This window comes from Siphateles boraxobius, unplaced genomic scaffold (assembly GCF_051911475.1).
Source record: "Siphateles boraxobius isolate OS27281-9 unplaced genomic scaffold, OSU_SipBor_1 25, whole genome shotgun sequence".
NCBI classification, from domain to species: Eukaryota; Metazoa; Chordata; class Actinopteri; order Cypriniformes; family Leuciscidae; genus Siphateles; species Siphateles boraxobius.
The window spans coordinates 12,105,001-12,125,439 of NW_027508866.1; the positions used below are offsets into that span (position 1 = coordinate 12,105,001).

The 20,439-nt window shown below is 37.3% G+C and overlaps 1 protein-coding gene across 2 annotated transcripts in view; it reads right to left on the minus strand.

Annotated features, from left to right (window-relative positions):
- Positions 1-14,352, minus strand: part of frem2a (FRAS1 related extracellular matrix 2a) — a 58,706-nt gene extending 44,354 nt beyond the window's left edge. For both annotated transcript variants that reach the window (XM_077242659.1, XM_077242658.1), the window contains exons 1-2: positions 9,301-14,352; positions 6,984-7,079 (exon numbers count right to left, since the gene is read on the minus strand). In XM_077242659.1, coding sequence (XP_077098774.1) covers positions 6,984-7,079; positions 9,301-14,296 — 5,092 coding nt within the window. In that variant the 5' untranslated portion in view covers positions 14,297-14,352. The remainder of the gene's footprint in view (positions 1-6,983; positions 7,080-9,300) is intronic.
- Between the last annotated feature and the right edge of the window lie 6,087 nt (positions 14,353-20,439).

The window sequence follows — 20,439 nt, forward strand, 5'->3', positions numbered from 1 at the left end:
AAGCCCAGTGGATTTGTCCAAACCCTGATACTGACAGTCTTCATGAAGCTTCTCACACAAAAAGCCCCTAATGACTTTATTAAACAGTAGTGTTTCAAAGCCGGATAGTTCAGACAGAGTTTCCTAGAAAGACATGACAGCACAACAGCTGACATTCACTCATGAGAATAGCTCATTAAAAGCTAATCAGAGCCAGATGCATGAGAAGCTTCACTCTATCCAGAAACTTTAAAGAACTTCTTAACAACATCTAAAAATAGAGCTCACAAATAATTCATCAGATAGCAAAAATCTCAATCCTCCCAAAAGACAGACAGAAGTCAAATGAAGATGACCCCTGAGGGTACGTATAGTACAAACTACTATAGTGACATATAAAGATCTTATCTTAACAGGGTTGGAAAATATATTTGAACATGAGAATGAATGAGAATAGTAGAGTATTATGTGCTTTAAGGGACAATTACTTCTTTTTATTATCTGTTTGCCGAAAGCATCAACATCAACAACTCCTGAGAACTCCACGCTCACAAAACTTAGTTAAACATACAAGTCAAAAACAACTACTTTGACGCCTGTTTATCAAAAGCTATTTTATCTGTTGCACATACTAATATTTATTTATTGATTTCCTCACCTGTAGTTTATAGAATTAATCTGATAATTAGAATAAGAAAAATCTAAAATGAAAATGACTATCAAATAATGCAAGATATGTGCAAGTCAAAACGTACAAGTTACATTGTGAATACGCTTTTCCCGTAACAAACTACATTCAAAAGTCTCTTATGCTCACCAAGACTGCATTTATTTGGACAAAAATACAGTAAAAACAGTACTATTGTGGAATATTATTATAATTAATTTAAAAAAAAAACGTTCTCCTCATTTTTATATATTTTTAAATGTAATTTATTCCTGTGATGGCAAAGCTGATTTTTCATTATTTTAGTTTTCCTAACTCCAGTCTTCACTTTTCAGTGTCACATGATCCTTCAGAAATCATTCTAATAAGCTGATTTTCTGCTTTAGAAACATTTCTTTTTACTATCAATGTTGAAAACAGTTGTGCTGCTTGATATTTGTGTGGAAACTGTGATACAATTTTTTTACTGGATTCTTTTATTAATAAAAAGTTCAAGAGAAAAGCGTTTATTTCAAATAGAAAGTCTTCACTGGTACTTTTGACCAATTTAATACATCTTTGCTCAATGAAAGTATTTATTTCTTTAAAAAAAAAAAAAATTCATACTGACCCCAAACTTTTAATTGGTAGAGTATATTGACAAATATTGAGTAATAAATACATAAAATATATTTTATTCGAAATAAAAAAACAACTAAAATTGCTAAGATTTTAGTGACTAAGATTAATTAAAAAAATAACACTAATTCAAAGATTACATGCACGTCTATAAATAAGCAGTTGTGTGCCACTGACAAGGTCTTATGTCCTCCCTCACAAGCACCATTGATGCAGATCATAAACAGGAACAGAATACATCCAGTCATTAATGCAATTTTTGCATTTAGGTGCTTCTCGAAGAGTAGAAAACATCTCAACATAGCTATCAGCTAGATTATCAACACATTCATTCTAATGGATGTTTGCTCAAACTGTGCTTTAGCTAAAAACAGCAGCTTGTTGGTCTTTTCACGGATCCTCTAGTCTTTCCTCATCTAGCTCAATGGGCTCTTGGCTTCAGGCACAAAGTCTTGGCTGTCTGTTTTACTGTTTTCTGGTTGGACTGAGAAGACTGAGCTAGTCTAGCAGAACTTGGATACATTGAACAAAAACATGTGGACAAGCAATGAAGACAGTTCAGAGTCTCTAGGCTGCTCAGATTTAAACAATCACAAACACAGGACATTTTCTTCAGCGAAGGTCACAGCTTGTCTGGATGCCCTCAAATAATCCCTTCCGTCCCTCTGTCTTCGCCAACGACCTGCATAACCTTATTCAGAAGAACATTGTTTGAAGAACAGCAGACTTTTGGTCTGACATTAGTCTGACACCTGTCCACTCGATCAATGGCACTTCAAAATGTTTAACCAGGAATTCCTGCAGGTGTGGTCTTGTCGTTGAATCAGTCAGCCATGCAGGTCTAAGGTTAAACCAGAAATCCACATCTGAACTGACCCTAAATACCTGCACAACCCCCAACATTCAGTGGAAATTCAATGCTAGCTCTTGCGAATCCACATGTGAATCCACAATATTATGTCTAGACAACAATGAGAAACAGAGCTTCAAAAACATCCCATTGTAACATTATCTCTGGTTAATTTGATATGGAAGAAAAAATAAATGGCTCAAACATATGGTTATCTACATCCACGCTAAAAAAAGCATTGCTCTTTATTGTTCATACAGCGAACTGGACCATGTTCAACAAATCCCCAGCAAAAATCTCCATAATACAATGTGCACAACAAGAAAAACAGAGCAAGCAATGAGTTGTTTTATTTATCCCAGACACAACAGAGATTTAGGAACAACCTAAACAGTCTGCAAGACTGCCTTCCAGAAAAATTGTTTAAAATGGCATAAATTAGGCACCGTTTTGTTTCTCAACCTGATGTTGATGGTCAGGTCTGTTGAAAATATACCAAGCTTTCTTTTTAATGATACAAAAAATATATATATATTTGAGTAGTACATAATGGCATTTTGCTTTAGAGCGAACACTGCTGTAAGTTCACATCAAAAAATGTTGAAAAATATTTCCCTCAGCCCAACAGCAAAAAAAAACAAAAACATCCCAGAGCTATGATGAGTCACGTAAAGCTTCCCTCTGTTCTTTGTAGCCTCTGTGTGTCCCTGCAGTCGTTCCTGTCATATATCTATCTGTGCCTCAGAGGCATGATTGCAGGGAGAGGGGTAAAGGAATCAGAATGAGTGTTATCCGTCATGACCTTTTGCAAAGAAAGGGTAACTGATAAATCTGTCCTCTTTTACCCGTTAAATTTGGGGGCCACAAGTTGCAAAATCATTTAAACGGAGAACTGCATTTATTAGTGTCAGTCAGAGGGTGTTTACATGACTAAAAACAGTTTAAACGCCTATTAGCTCTGTTCTAAAACCTAATGAGCTGCATCGCTGACAACACAGAAGGCAGAACATCTTAAATAGGCGGTGTCCGAAATCGCCTCCTATAGCCTTATTGTGCACTATTTGAGGAGACAGCCGTTTGTAATGGTGTCTGAAACCATAGTGGCCATTATCACGTGCACTCATTCAATCCCATAATGCACCTCAATAACGAGTGTACAACCGATGCACGCTCAATGGCTAGCAGCTAGAGAATACCCATTCACTGAGCTGCAAATTAACTCCCGTGTCTCTCCAGATGCTGGCGTCCACAGCACTTCTGGTGCAGTGTTCAAATTCGCTTACTTGTTTTTATTCACTACTTTAAGCACACAATATTAGTGGATTAATGTCGGTGATGGTGAACGAGTGTACAGCAGATTTCGGATACAGTGATAGAGTGTGCAGTTAGGATGTTGCTAAGCTAACAGCGCAAATCTTTAGGTATAAAAATACATAGCACAAACAAACATAATGTTTATCAATACGTTTCAGTATTGAATAAAAATGTATTTATTTATTGCCTTGTCCACCTTTTAACTTTTTTTTTTCACTGAACTTGAATGCAATGCAATGTTCAATGTTTTTTAAATGCAAAGTTCCTTAAGGCACATTAATATTGTACTAACAACTATTTGCAACAACAGAACAACCAGATATCATTGATTTTCAATGAAAGTTGGTGATTTCAGAGACAAAACAGAAACCAACAGTCCAGCAACTCGTCAACCTCCATGAATTTGCACAGGGCTTTAGGAGGCAGAATAATGAAGTTGCCAACATTTTGGAACAGCTTTCACGTTTGGAGCACACCTTTGATGCCTTACAATGTTGTCTCCAGAGGCAGCTCACAAGGTTTTGGAACGGAGCAAAAGAGACAGAGGCAAAGATAAACAAACTAGATGATCTAGGCCAAACTCTGATGGACAGTTTACAGACATAGATAAAGCTAGCATTCAGCCTTAGCCATACACCATAAGGACGGAAGATTTGCACACAAAGTGCATCCAGAAATATCTTTGGAAGGCCAGAATCTTTTTTAAACTCAAACTTAAAAAGATCCTCTAAACTGCATGTGGAAAACATGCAGCCTCATCATCATTATAGGGTACGCAAGGAAAGAACATTTAGAAAAACAAAACAATTAATTAAACCCCTCTGGAATACAACTTGTACTGAATATGCAAGTCGCAATCTAACAGAGGGCATTATATAAATGCAGCTGTTTAACACAAATTGGACATAAAATGGGGTTTATTATGTTTGCTGTGGTTGTTGGGCTCTTTGGACAAGCACAATCTAAGATAGTCTAATTAGCCCAGCTTTTTCAGGCATAATGTGGCAGAGTGTTTGTATCACTGCATTTCAAGCAGAAGCTGTATATTACTGCACAAATGTAGAAAAAAAGGGTCCTAGGAGAAAACCTTGAGGCACCTCATGATAAGAGGCTAAACTGAGCCCTTTTGTGTTTGCACACAACATCTGTAAAAAATAGATGCTTACTGCTTGGAATCTTTCCTATAAAATAAATGCCTCCACCACCAATGGAGTGAAACTATCTCCCAGGAATACACAGAAACAAAACCGGTAATGACCCACAGGGCTCAGGGGCCAGACACCAACACAGCTGCATAACAAAGAGTTCCTACTCCTCAGTCTTTCCTGAATTGAGAGATGACTGACAGTAGGACAAATGACAACCACAACTGCACCAAATATGGGGGGTAAACTTGAGGGAAAAAATAAAAACATAAATCAAAACGATTCTAAAAACTGTGCATGTCAACAGATTTTGTGATTTTAAAAAATGTATTAAATTAAAAATATGATCATATTTATAAAAGCATTTTTTAAATATCTATAAAAGTTCTATAAACATACAATTAATCAGCACACCAAGCAATTAATTGGATTAAAACTGTTAATTATTTAAAATTGGGGTATAAAGATACATCATTATATCACGATATCGCAATATAATAATGTGACGATATGTATCGTTGATGTAAACGGTATGATTTGGATATAGATTTAGTTTTATCCAAGGCTCAGCTTACTGTATTTATAAGCTTTAAATCACCCAAAAATCTAAATTCTGTCATCATGTAGGCTACTCACCCTCATGTAGTATCAAACCTATAAGATTTTCATTCAACTTCCAAACACATTTCTGTCCCTCCATTTAAAGTCCATTCCTCGAAAACTTAAAAGATCCAAAAAAATGTCATAAAGGTATCGTAAAATAATCAATCGAGTGGTCTAATCCAAATCCAATATTTATGATTAACAGATTTACAATGACGCGCATTCTGAAATAGACACGGATGTTCAAATGCCAATGCGTGAAAATAACATGTGAATGAGTAAATGCAGAATTTAAATGTTTGAAACTAAATATTTACAGTTTGGGGAGAAGAAATTTTGACACACTTTCTTGCGATTAGAACTGTGATTGATTACACTGATCATCTGAAGCACATGCGCTGGAACGGCACTCCTCAAAGTGAAAGCGCAAACATAATTTAAATGTAGTTTTAGTAGATTGATGATTCAAAGAGTTTTAAATAGTGCATTAATAGAGCACTGGGAGAGTTTGTGTAAGAGATCCAATAAATGCCTGCATTGAGCGCGTAAGTGAGGAAAAAAAGAAAATTTACGGAGTGTCAGTGACATTGCTACATTAAACTACTATAATGTTGGATATAATGCAATGAATGATATTTGTGGGTCCTGATTATAATAAAATAATATTTTAATAATAATAACAAAAAAATTATAATTTTGGGCTTAAAATATTGCGATAATATCGTATTGTGACTTCAGTATCGCGATTTGTATTGAATCGTGACTTTAGTGTACCATTAAACCCCTATTTAACGTCCTGACTAAAAACAAAAAAAGCAGCCATGTACCGATCCTTTCAAACAGTTAATGTCTCTTGACTTGAAGATTCTAAGCAGACTTTAATTATTATCATTTCATGCCGCAACAGATTATTTCATGACACAACTGGTGATTGTGAGCATGAGAGAGACATGAAGCCTTTATAATGCAGTTCTCCAGCTGTTTTTCTCCAGAGCTTGTATTTTCCCAACTCTTTTCAATGCCAGAGACCCTCTAATAATCAAAGTAATTGTAAGCCAGACAAGGGGTGTGTGGCTTAAAATCCCAACTACAAGCTCTAATTATGTGTCATCTTGCCTCTAACGGCCCTTTGTGTTGAGCGTATGCAGACCCTTCAATCCATGATGTGCCCTTGTGAGGCACTGACAAAGACACTCAACGTGGCACTCCTATAGTGTGCTTTGTAAAGTGCATATCACATATTTGGCTTTCCAACTAAATCACATATCATCAGTAACCGCAACAAGGTCTTTAGCCGCAAGCTCAATCGCAACAAGGTCTTCAGCCGTAAGCGATTCCAGTAACAGTGACTGGATCGTCACGTTCAACCTAATTTCTACATGATTACCTATGCCTCACCAGATTTAATCCTACACTGTTGAAATATGTTCCTAGGGTCATTCTAACCCACACTCACTTTTAAGTTTTTCTTTGATGTACTAAAACTCATTTTCATTTTTTCTTTTTTTCCCCAGTCAAAGGTAGCACAGCATGTAATAAGCTGCACACAGACAGTTCATCTACCATGGAAAGAAAAAGCCTATTTGAATGCTACATATCTGAATATATGCCTCTCGGGTCTAAACATTCACAATTAATCATCTAAGCTATTCCGTATGCAATGGCACCTAAAATCAGAGCACATTATATCATTCATGAATTCAAATAATTTATGCAGTATCGTTCTTCACATTATATGGCTAAATGCGTTAATAATTCTAAATGCATAATTAAATAAAAATTTGAATGCTGATTTTTTAGGACTTACCATTGTCCTCCACGTTGAAACTAAAGAGGTCACTGGTGGCATTGGCACTGGTGGCATCCTTCAGGATATAGCAGATCTTAAGATCATCCATGTCAGCTGAAAACACAGTAAAAAAACTAAACTGTAAGATTAAACCTCACAAATGTAATGTATTATTCATTCAGAAGAAAATAGATCAAAACAACCTATTAAAATCGTCATATTTTATGACCCTGGAGTGAAATGCTCAAAGATCAAATTTATTCTATAAGCCGCTTAACTTACAAATATCTTCATTTTAATGCAAAGGGCATTCTTGGTTTTGCAAAACACATCTTCAAATAAAAGTTTTTTAAGTTTCAATAAATCCAGGTGAGAATTTTCAGCAAAGCAGCAGGGAGGGAGTCACAAAACAATCAGCAAAACAGGTGACAAGCTGTTACATAATGATAGGCGAGAACAAGAATTTTAAACACAGGATTCCAGCCTAAGACTTCCTTACATCTGGTCTGCCCCATCTACCAAATTAGACCCCTTAACCACATCTGCACTGATACACAGTGGTTAAGTTACAGTGTACCATGAACAACCTGGCTCTCTGTTCCTTTTGCTCTGACCCACTTCTTTAAATTTTTTATATTAGAGGAAGAAGCCTCATAAAAATGTAAACCCATGATTCTTTATGCATGGGTGAAACCGCTTTTCATATTGAAAATAAAATGTCTACTTTCATCACCAGCACACACTCTCATCGTGAAATATTTAGCGAATGCCAAAGAGCAAGTGGTAGAAGAATATTGGGAAAGGGCAAAGTAAATAAAGAGAAGTGATTGTCCCTTCTGCTTCACTGCTCGTACTGATGAGGTCAAGTCAGGTTTGCCAGGTCTCTCCCTCTCGTTTTCACACTTCTGCCCTCTTCCAGCGTCTGGGACACATTTCAGACTAAGTTAGTCTGACATGGATTTCGCATCTTCTCACTTGACACTCATGTTTGAAGGAGTGCGTTTATGCTTTAGCTGTTAGAGGTCATGAACCTTTGCTGATCAGGGAAAATTATTATTCTGGCTAAAAGACACTACAAGGATGTGCAGAAGGACATTTTTAAAATTGAAAAGTAGAGTAGTTGATTTAAATTTTTGCAAATTTGCATAGAGTTTGATAGGTTTGGAGACTGACCTGTTTGCATTACGTAAAGCTTTTAAAACATTTAAAAATACACTTGTTTATGTATTTTCATGGTTAAGACAAAATTATTATATTGATTATATAATTATTATGGTGATATGATCAAATTTTCAAAGCAACAAGAGTTGCTCCTTAGTTTATAAACAGCTTTGCAAAATCTGCAAGATCTATATAATTTAATAAAAAAGCTTTTTATGTATACAATTATAATTTTAGATATAAAATTAAAATTATTATATATAAAATTTTACAATGACAAGATTTCATCCCTCCTATATACATTTTGTTTTGTGTGTGTTTTTTTCCCCCTTAAAAAAAGCTAAACTTGTTACAGATAATATGGCCAGGGGTTTGCAAATTTGCAAATAACTGCATTGTCCCAGTCATTTCTTAGGCATCATAACAGTCACATCTCATGCATGTAATAAAATAAATTAATCATTAAACATCCAACTGCCCCAACAAAAACATCAAGTTTTAAACCGCTTGAATATTTAAAGAGAATAAAACAAAGAATCTTCAGTATTTAAATAGCTAGTTAAAGTTTGAGTGTGTAATGTGCCATAGTTCCATTAACAGGTAGCCCCGCCCCAAACTCATGCCACTGGTTGAGCCACTTTTGTTATGTACGGCCCAGTCAAAATGCTTAAAAAATACAGATTTCAATTCTGTTCGTCATGGTTAGCGGCTCATAAATTACATACTTCACCTTTAACTATTTCAAATGTGGTTTGCCTCCAACCAGTAACTCTTTTTTTAAACAATAGTCAGTCACTACAGGGACATTAGAAGGCAAAAGTATTCTAAGAACTTAATAATTGAAAGGAGATGTGTGAACGCTCTAGTTGTCTCATCAAGAATTTAAGCCGAAGGCTAAGAGGCAGACACATCTTACAGCCTGTACTATTGGCAAAGGGCAAAGTGTCTGTTTCAAGATGGAACTACATTATTTCAAGCATTAATAAGCGCAGAGAACCTGTCCTGAACATGATGGGTACATAGCATTTGAAGAAAATTCTTACATGTATATTTAAATGACAGTTCTAAAAAGCATTACATTGCACAGTTCTAGCACACTGAGTGTAAAAGTAATAAAGTTTCACACAATGCAAACAATGGTGATAAGAACATTTCTGTTCTGATGATACGTTACCTTGTGTGAAGGTGTTGATGGAGTCATTCCCTCTGTCCAGGTTAATCAGGTAGCCATGCTCTGGCTGTGCAGTAATGTGAAAAACCAAAGCATCCGGGCTGCTGTCTCTGTCCACTGCCTTCAGGACTTTGCTTGTGATTTGATAACCGAAGTGACCTGCAGACAACACCTTTAAAGTCGGTGCACCTTTGTTAACCACTATCTGAGGCACACCGTTGTCAACCAACGCAATGGTGATCTTCACGGTCTGAGGCCTTTGTGTCTCAAAAATGGTATCAGGGAATACAAAAAAATCTGAATGGGTTCCATCAGTGACTGTAAAAGAAAAACTGTCCTTGTCCGACTCAGTGCCATCATGCTTGTAGCTGATCATATTCTCATTTAGGTCCTGCTTTGTGAACAATGTCACTTGTCGGCTGTTGTTGAAGAGAAGTTTGCCATGAATGGGCAGTTGGGTGACTGTAAACTTCAGTAGGTGCTCGGCTGTGTCTTGGTCCTCAACGGTCAACTCAAAGGGCGTAATGAGTTTGTTCTGTCCCTCAGTCACTAGAAGGTCATGAATGGTCAGTACTGGCTTTTTATTGTCAACATCAACAACTGAAACACGGAATGTGCGGAACACAGGGTTGTAGCCATCGGTCACCTCAAACTCAAAGCTGTCCATCTTGACTTCATCATCGGCAGTATGGATGTAGTAGATCTTGCTCCCGGCCAGCTGTAACTGGGTAAAAGACACAATAGGCATACCTGGTGTATCTGTGCTTTCCAAATGCCCTCTCACTGGGGCTCTTGTGATGGTGAAGACTAATTTCTCATCAGGGCTGTTGAGATCGCTAGTGCTAAGGAGGTTCGTAGTGAGCGTCACTTTGCCACCTTCTTTAAGAGACACCCCCTTACTGATGACATCAGGAAACACCATGTCAATGCTGCCCACTGTAATATAGAAATATCTGTCAATTAGAGGATTGATGCCATCTGTTACGTCAAACTTTACAAGATCACGAATGCCTTCCTGTCCATTGTGAGTGTACAAAATTAGACCTTTGTTCACCTCGTTTTGTGTAAAATTCATGCCAACTGTTATGTTCTCCAGAGATTTGGCATATCTTTTCTCCACATATCCTGATTTTCTGTGAAGGAAGCCCTGACTGGGGCCGTAGCGAACAATGAAAGTTAGGAAATCATCCTCTGAATCCAGATCAGTAGCCTTTAGTACTTTACTATTTATCTCTTTTGTCTCGCCAATATCGATTTCAAGTCCATCGTTAATGGCAAGCCTTGGAGTTTCATCATCCACAGGGATAATCATGATCATAATGGTGCCTTCAACTAAATGTTTCCCATCTGTAAGAAGAACATAAAACTTGTCTTCAGTGGTTTCAGAATCATCATGTTCATAAATTATGCTAGAGGCTTCCTTGATTTGTCCCAGTGTGAAGTTGGTGATTGGGATGGAGCCACTAGCAAGCTGATTGAGGATGAACCCATGATGTGGGGGTTTGGTGATGATAAATGTCAACTCTTCTGCCGGAACATCAGCATCAACTCCATTCAAGAGCGGTGTGTCAATGATAACATTCATGCCCTCCATTACGACAAACTCTCGCATAAATATCTCTGGTTTTTCATCGTTGGTGGGAATAATGACAATGGGAAAGAACTGCCTCTCTGAGAAATTCACACCATCTGAACATCTGAACGTGAACCTGTCCTCCACTGGCTCAACCCCTTTATGTATGCTTTGGACATAATGAATATGACCTTCATTCACATCTCTGATGGTAAAAGCACTTACTGCCATTCCTGACCTTGACTTTTCAGAGCCTGGTGCTGGAGAGATGTTTTCCACATATCCTAATGTGGGCTGAACAATGATGGTGCACAGGATGTCCTCAAATGGAGTGTCTGCATCCTCAACCCTTATCTGATGCCTACCGATTGTGTTTTTATCCCCCTCAAAGACGTTAAAGGTATTACCAACTGTGACCTCTGGAGTCTGGTTATCTACAGGGAGAATGGTGACATGAACACGGACTCCGTTTACTCGGTTACCCCCTACATTCCACTCATCAGACATATCAGAAAGGGTCAGGTTGAAAAAATCTTCTATCGAAGTAAAACCAATCTCACCGCTGGTGTGAGAATACACAACCAGACCACTGATGATATCAGCTTGGGTGAATCTGCTTGAAGAAACTCCACTCACCAGAATTTCTCCAAACTTAGGGGCTTCTTCGACAATGAACGTCAACCTCAAGTCATCAGTGTCCTCATCTTTTCCCTGGATGACATTAGCGGTAATTTCTGTGGCACCATTTTCCAGCACGTCCAGGCGAGAGCCAAAGGTGCCCTTTGTGAGGCTGAGCGTTGGTGCTTTGTCATCAATAAGCTTTACCGCTACCTTCACGGTGATCGTTACAACATGAACACCATCACTAACATCAAGTTTAAAAGAGTCACTTGTCGTTTCATCTCCATTGTGGACATAAGATACTCTGCCATCAGAGATATCCATCAAATTGAAACTACTCCCTTGTTTTAAATCCGTAAATATAAGTTCAACACGGCCATGTAGTGGGGTTTTACTTAGTGTGAATGAAATTAGCTTACTGTCAGTGTCAAGGTCATTTGCGTCAAGTTCGGCACTCGTGATGACATGCACCCCTCTCTCAAAGACTGTGAATCCAGTGTTCGTTATCTGTGGGGGTTTGTTGTTTACAGGCTGCAAAAAAATTGTAAAAACTCCATCAGCACCATTTCCAGCGGTGTCCTCTACTGTGAAATGGAACTGCACCACATGAGGTATGATGCCGAGCTCAAGGTCTGGTGGACTGTAGGAAATCTTATGATGGTTAATTTGTGCTTGGGTAAATTCTGTTATGCCAGTATCTGAGCTGTCTGTTAAAACAACAGACCCAAATTTAATGGGACTATTCTCATCCATGTCAGTTGGTGGTCGAGTTATTGTATATTTTAGGTCACGGTCCTCAGAGTCCAAGTCAGTGTAACGAAGAAAATTCTTGCTAAAATGAGTCAGCTGGTACTCATGTACTGTCATCTGCAAAGTAGTGCCAGGGAACAGCACAGGTGGAATATCGTCAATAGGTAAAATTTTAATAATAAAAATATTCTCACCAGATTGGTTCGGAGGATCAGCATCATCTTGTACTTTAAAAACAAACTGATCAGTAACTGTCTCTGTGATGTGTGAACCAGTATGCCTATAGAATAGCTTCTCATCTGTAATATCTTTCTGTAGCCACTGTGTCACTACTTTCTCATACACACCATCTTCTGCATTAAATTTCCAGGATGACGGGTCCTCAGGTGCTTCAGATTGCCTCACCACAACCTCACCAATAGCAGAAAGGGGAGGCTCGATTGTAAATTTAATAGTGGAATCTTCAGAGTCAATATCTGCTGCGCTGAGCATAAGCTGCGAAATGGGCACCATCTGATTTTTAAATAAAATAAGCCCAGTGTTTGCATTTATGATGGGCGGCTCATCATCTGTGGGTACAATTGTGATGGGGAACAAAAACTCAACCTCATTCTTGCCATCTGACATTCTGAAAATTATATTATCACTGTATGTGTCACTACCATCATGCTGGTAAACCACAATGCCAATCTCCAGGTCAGCTGGGGTAAAATACTTCCTGCTGGTGCCTAGAACAGTTAAGAGACCATGACGCAGTCCATCAACCACCGTTATCATCACACTGTCCAGGTTGTCTTCATCACTAATTTCTAAATTGCTCTGAGTAAACAAAGACCTAGACTGGCCTTCATATAATAGCTGGCCGGTATTCTTAATGACTACTGGCGCTAATGTATTCATGGGCTTCACAACAATCATGAAAGCAAAAGGGTCTGAAATGCCACCATCTGTGTCTATGACCTCAAACTCTATTTGAAAGATCCTCTCTGTATCGGAGTCCAGAGAGGGAGGTTTGTAGGCTATTTTCAGATATTTCAGATCCCTTTGATAAAAGGATGTGATGGGTAAATTCCTATCATCTGTACTCACGATATAACCCTCCTCAAAGGACAGAGGAGAAGTGATGTTGAAAATGAGATCATCAGGATTGGATTCCGTGTCCTCCGCAGCCAACATATCAGGAGTTAAAGCCGTCAAAACAAACTGATCAACTTCCATCATCATCATAGCCACAAAACTCGGTCTGGGGGGAGTGTTTTCTTCGCCCTCTTTTATTCGGATCATCACATGGAAAAACTCTTGCTTCAGTAAATTATTTTCTTTGCTCCGTAGCTCCACGACCATTGGGATATAATCCTTATTAGGTGACTTGTGTGAAGATGTGTGCTCATAGTGGATATTTGATTTAAGAAACAGGTCACAGTCCATCATTTTTTCCAGTTTGCTCTCATCAACAACTTTACCAAATCTAGGAAGAACACTGCTGGCAGCCAGCGATGTTACCTCACATTGTTCAGAGTCTTTATCATAGGTAAAGTCTAAAATCTTTCTGCCAATAGGATTACTAGTACCACGCAGTTTATCAACAATAAGAGGCATGTTCTTAGTAACAATCTCCAATTGTGTGAAAACAACCTCAACTTCCAGCATAAAGGGGATGATAATAGTTTCAGTCTGAGTGTCATACCTGAGTTGCAGCTTCACTCTGTCACCCGCAGGGCTCCTAGAACCGAAATGAGAGTATCTCACATCGTTAGGACCAAATTCACAAGGGAACTTTTTAGGAGACACATGTCCCGGTCTCTGAGACAGTGGATCATTATCCAGAACGGTGATACTGCACCTGTCTCCAGGCTGAACTTCAATGACCAAGTCGTTGATGGGATCGATGTAAACAGATCTCCCAAAAGGCACGTGTATACCGTTGTTTTCCACCAGTATCGCGTCCTCGGAGAGTTCTGGTGTGGACGCGTAAGACAATCCGTGTGTTTCTACTCCTCGCGCTGAACTACCTGTCAGTGAAAGCAAGAGAATGAGAAATCTGTAAAGTTCCATGCTGAACGCGAATGTAAACAGCCACAGAATGTTCTTGAGTATCAGAGACAGTTTTCTGCTGTATCCACGAGGGAACAGGAGACAAACACAGAAAGTTCAGAAATCCCACACGCGCGCCAGGATGCTCGCGCGGCATTCCCACGGACTCAGAGCGAGCTCAGTTTTAACTTGTGCATGGCTGGCAGCAGGAGGACACGCCCATAGCCCCATTCCATTGGATGGAGAGTTGCATTCCCACGTCCGCAGGGATTCTCACAGAATTTGACTGTCACTGTTAGTTGTGATAGTCCCGTCTGGGTTCTTCAGATAGAATAACTAAAGTGATTTATTATGTTTATTGTCAGGAAAATGATCTCTATCATATCTATTTATATATATGTTGCCTATATATGCTATATATTTTTCATGGATATCCAGTAAGTTTTAATGCCTTAAAACATATCTTTTTATACACAAAATGCTAAATTATTTTCAGTTTGCAACACACATCAAATATTGCTTTTTCATAGTTTGTATTTCCCATGTCGCTCAAACAATAACTAGTATTAGCGATGCAAAGATTCGATTCCCAAGGAATGCACGAATTGATAGCTATGTGATCCTCGAATGAAGTGTAAATTGCTTTGGATCGAAAAACTAAGACAAATTAATACAAATAAGTAACTTGTATAAGATATCAACATTTACATTAAAGTCACATTTACAGTTTTGACTTGCCTTAGGGGCCCTTTTTAATATTTTAATCAGATATTAGGCCCAGTCACTCACTCATTGTTCCTTCCTTCAGCCTCTCAGCGCCGCCGCTCCCACCACGCGCATCACGCGCTGTGCGTAGGGCACCGAGTGCTGAGGGGGCACCAAAAATAGCCTAATGAAAAATCAATCCTCATATCATAGTCATAATAATTATAATGCCGATATTATTTCAGTATAGAAATATTATTAGGCACTTTTAAGGGATGTATATAACAAAGGCGGAAAATAGTATTTAATTGCTCTAGAAAGTAACGATGGTGCCGCCGCCGCCTCAGTGGTCCGTTGGATTGCGCGTTAAAAAGTTAATGTTAAACTGGCAAAAACGTTTTTTTTTTTCCGGGGGCGGGGGGCACTATAAAGGAATTATGCTTAGGGCACCAAAATGGCTATAACCATATACAGAAACCCCAGGATAGAAACGTCACATACCCACACTGTCACTGGGAGCCATAAAAGACTTAATCTTATCTTAGCTATAAGGCCGGGGGAAATTATGCCATTAGCTATGAAATAATTGTATAACTGAACTGATGTATTGAATATTTAAAACATGTAATGAACATTATCTGATTAAAGTGTCTAGATTAAAGACGTTTTTGACTTCAGTCGGTGAATATTGAGTAAAAATGATTGAACCCATTTCAAATAATGTAGAGGCTACCACTTAGACTTTTGCTTTAAACACGTGTTACTCCTGCAGATAAAATAATTAGTATCACATAAAGTTAAAAACGGCATTGCATTAAACATTAATGATTTAACATATAGTCAATTCTTCTTACAGTCCATAGGAAGGCAATAACATTCAGCCTTATGATCAGATCTTAAATATTTAAATGGTACTACATTTGGGAAATATTTTTTTTTCTTATACCAAAAATAATTTGTATTTTGTGTAGTCTCTGAAATAAGAAGGAACATTAAAAAAAGCTGTTGTCTTCTCTACAGTTTATGAGATTGTTTTGGGCATGACACATTGTATAGCCTAATGGTTCCATCTTCAGTTAAAGAGAAATGCATGAGGGGGAGGACAGGAAAGAGTCTCAGAAGTTTGTGGGGACACATTTGTTTTATAATTACGGTATGAAAGACTACTGTCAGTGTTTTCACCTGTGCTCTCTGAGAATGACTGTATCCCACAAGCCTCCAAACCTCTAGTCAATCATCTGTTCATACACCATAAAAACTCCTGACGGCTTGACTGAGTTCGAGTCTTGGTATTTTCTTTCCCCATCTCAGTTTTTCAATTAAATTTTTCGTCTGAATGTAGCTCTGGGAAAATATGTCCACTTTATTGGTGAAGGTAGACAGAATCAATCAGATCTCTAATCTCTGTGATACAAGAGTACAACAAACTTTGTCCAAAGGGACCAAACGTATTGAAAAGTTTGAAGTTCTGAAAAAAAGTGGGGTGAAGCAGCACTTCGAAACAACAAAGAGAAACAAAAATGTGTTGGTGCTTGACGTTGGTATGATAAGGATTTTAAGGTATTAAAAATGATGCAATCAAGGCATGAGCTGTCCATTGATATAAAGCACACATCAATAACTGACAAAATACATCTGTTTGTTTATTTATTTATTTGATTTCCTAGAGGAATTTTACATTGCATTTTATTTTCATACACACAACATCATTTGAATTCATGTGAGAAATGAGGCAGCCCATTAAAGTTCACATGTTGAACGTCCTTTCTAAGGTTTCCTCTGTTCTCCTGTGGTGACAGTCTGTCATTCGGCGTGACTGCAGACTGAGAAATGTTCAGAATTACAATGCCATATAGTACATGTCTAGTATATAAAAAAATACAACCTAAACAAATTTAAAAAGGCTCACCTGTCAGACAGTCTCACTGAATGAGTCATACAGTGTCATTAAAACTTCATTACAAACAGCAATTGCTCAGCCACTAAAGTGATCGTGTGCGGATGATTATGGATAATATGATCAGGTTATTCACAAACTTGTGAAGTTAATTTATCTCACTTTTTCTCAGATGCACACTGGTAAGAATATTAAGGACATAGGTTGCCCATAATGATCCTAAAGAAAAGATATGTGAAAACACAAAACAATTTCTAGGCTTTGTCTCCCCAATGGATCTGGAAGAATCTACACCACAGTAAAAAATACTTATTGAACGGTGCATCTTTGTACCTTGCAAAAGAAAACATCATCTAAGGGAATTGTGAGCTTTGCAATGTAATTTTCTAAAAGGTCACTTGTTCCTCTTGAGTTCTGTTGCCATTTCTGTTACAGATGCTTGAAGGGAAGGGACATATTTTTTAAGACAGTACTGTTGTCTAAACATTCATTTAACATTGTATGTTTTTCATCTACTCTCACTCTAAATACCTGGGAACAGTGGGTGGGGGGAAGTGTTACCCACCTTTAAAGCTTTAGGTTCAAATTAGAGCTCTGTTTGGAGCTAAAGACAATCATTGAGTAACAACTGCTGTGCTGATGCCGCTGGGCTTGTGTCAGACGGACCAGACATGCGGTTGCTCTGATAACACTTGCCATTTTATTCTTCTAACAACATTCCCATTCCAGCTGCTGTAAATTGGGTGCATCTGACAATACAAATAATGAAAGAATATCATTAAAATTATATAGGCCTATATATATATATTTCTGCCACATTAGAAAAAAAAAGTCATGGTAATCATTGGTTAATGATAATTATGACATAAAAGTCAGAATTTTGACAAAAAAAATAAAAATGAGATAAAAATATTAGTTATGACAAAAAATTCTAAATTATCGGATAAGAAGTTACAGACATTCTTTGGTAAATCCGAATTATGACATAGAAGTCATAATTATTAGACAAAAGTCTGAATAATGAGATAAAAGTCATAATTATGACATTTAAGGTCAAAATGGTAAGATAAAAAGCCACACTTATGAGATACTTAGAGATAATTAGCATAATTCACATCATATACATTTTTTTTATGGAAGCCCATTTCCGCTACATAAGAAAATTAAAAGAAAGTCATTAAAAGAAGTCAAAATTATGAAATAAAAATCATTGACGTTGATCCAACATGTTGGCCTTTATATGATTGGCTTCTTATGATTCCTTCTCTTTAATGCAAAATGCCAAAAAGAGGATGTTAAATTTGAACATAGCTTTGCACCTTTATATTTCTGAATTTCTTTGTTTACATTTTCTTTAAATCATTTGTTTGCTGAATAAATAACAATTTAATAGAGGCTAACAGAACACAATATGACAAAACTTTAGAAATCACTGTAGAAGGTTCACGTTTATCACACAACGTGTTAACATTTTAGGCTAATTCTCTGTATTAGTTTGTGTGCGTGTGTGTATGGTGTGTGTGTGTGTGGTTGGGGGGGGGGGGGCTGGGGTATAATTAGCTTAATTAATAAAATGTTACCCTTTTTTTAAATGTCACACTCCATGTTAAATATTTACATATCTCCCTTAGACATACCAGAAGAGCCCTCATTAGTGCCTCATTTGCACATTATCCTCTGTATTGCACTCTATATCTGTATGTGCACAAGCACTTGTTTGCTGAGTGACAACATATAATGACCGCTGTCAAAGTTCAGGGAAAAACTACCATCTTAAGCCCTTTCGACTGTTAAATGTTAGGTTTTTTTTTCTTTTTACATGTACAGTCTAAAAGTACATATGAGTCACTTGTCAGCGAGGTATAATAGGCCTATATTTGTTGGCAGCCATCGGTGCGTCACCAAGGCTAATTTTCAAAAGTAACATGCAGGAGAGAGATCTGTTGCCTGTTTGAGAGATTAATTGAGTGTTACATAAAGGGTTCTGATTGTAGGGGCTGAAAAGCAAAGACCTCATCAGCTTTGTGGCGGCAAGTTATAATTAGGCGTCATTACTGCTTCATGGCAAATGTCCAAAATTCTCATGCAATAAGGTTTAAGATCCAGAAGAGGGCCCTGTTGTACCATAGCAAACCATTTAACGTCTACACTTCACAGATGATCCAAAGAATAGTAATGTCTCAGCTGATTACAGTATTGATCCGCAGAATTTCGAGGGACATTGTCTGGTTGTAATTGAAAGAATAAGCTTGAACAAGAACGGAGAAGAATCAAGGAAGGAAACAATGTTTGTCTTTCATGCGTCTTCAGGCCCTGTCAGTGAAAGGTCTCTTGGGTTTTCATTTAATCTAAAATGAGATCTAATGCAGGCCAGGGTGGACTGGTGTCAGGAGAGGCCACAGGCGAAGATCTGCTCAACCAGAAAGATCTGTGCCACATCAGGCTAATAGTGTCTGATTTCACAATGTGAGAGAATGAAATATAAAGTAATAGGCTAAGTCAGACCCTTACACTATATCGGAGCGTGGTGATTGAGAGAGAATCCAAAAGAGTGTGAAAAGGTCAGACCTGTAAATTAAAAATTGTGATGCAGGAGAAAAGACTATGTATAATGGACTGCAGCAGACTTCATTACATTCCTTGGGCTACTTCAATCACAGATGTGACATTTAGAGAAGGAATAGGTATGTGAACCTTATTTACCTAAAATTACCCATTCAATCTGATCTGATTTTCCAAGTCAAACAAATTAAAACAGAGCCCGTCTGACAAAGATTTCCTGTAGTTCTTTTTGCAAATGCATCATAAAAATATGAATTTTATTATTTATATTATTATTTATATATTATAAAAAAATGGTATATATTTTTTTATAAATGTTATTATGTATAGTGTAAAAATAATTTATATATTATTCCCCAAAATTATTACTGTCCCACAGCTCTATCGCTTTTATTTCTAATTCAATTAAAATAAATTAAATAGATTATTTCATAATTTTTATTTTTTAAATGTAATTTTATTAATTCATTTATTTGTATTTTACCAAGAGAGCAGCAGTGTCACTGAAAAGCCTAAGATAAAAATAAAACTTAATGAATGGGCTAAAAAAAATCTAAGCAAATATCCCATTACTAAATATCACAGAATATGTTTATTGTAAATCATTAATCAAGCTGTAATTTTGAATGCTATTAAACATAATACATGATTTGCGATATGAGCGTAATTTTAATTACTTTAAAAAAATCACAACTCTTCTATTAATGCAGTAGACAAATTAAATAAACTATACTGAGAATGTTAAAAATGCTTTTTCAGAGACTTTAATTTCTAAAAAGTCCACAGGGCTAAAACCCATAGTTCATATAGGCTGTACCGCGTCTCTGCAATACCATCATATGCATAAGTCATATGAGCGCCCTTACTTATTCTTATTAAAAATGTTAATCTGACATGGGAAAAGGTGCTGTTTAATTTCCAAATCCTCCAACTGAGGGCATTCTGTATATTGCATGCCTGCAACAAGCCTGTCAGATTTATTATGAGGCCCTTTGACTTT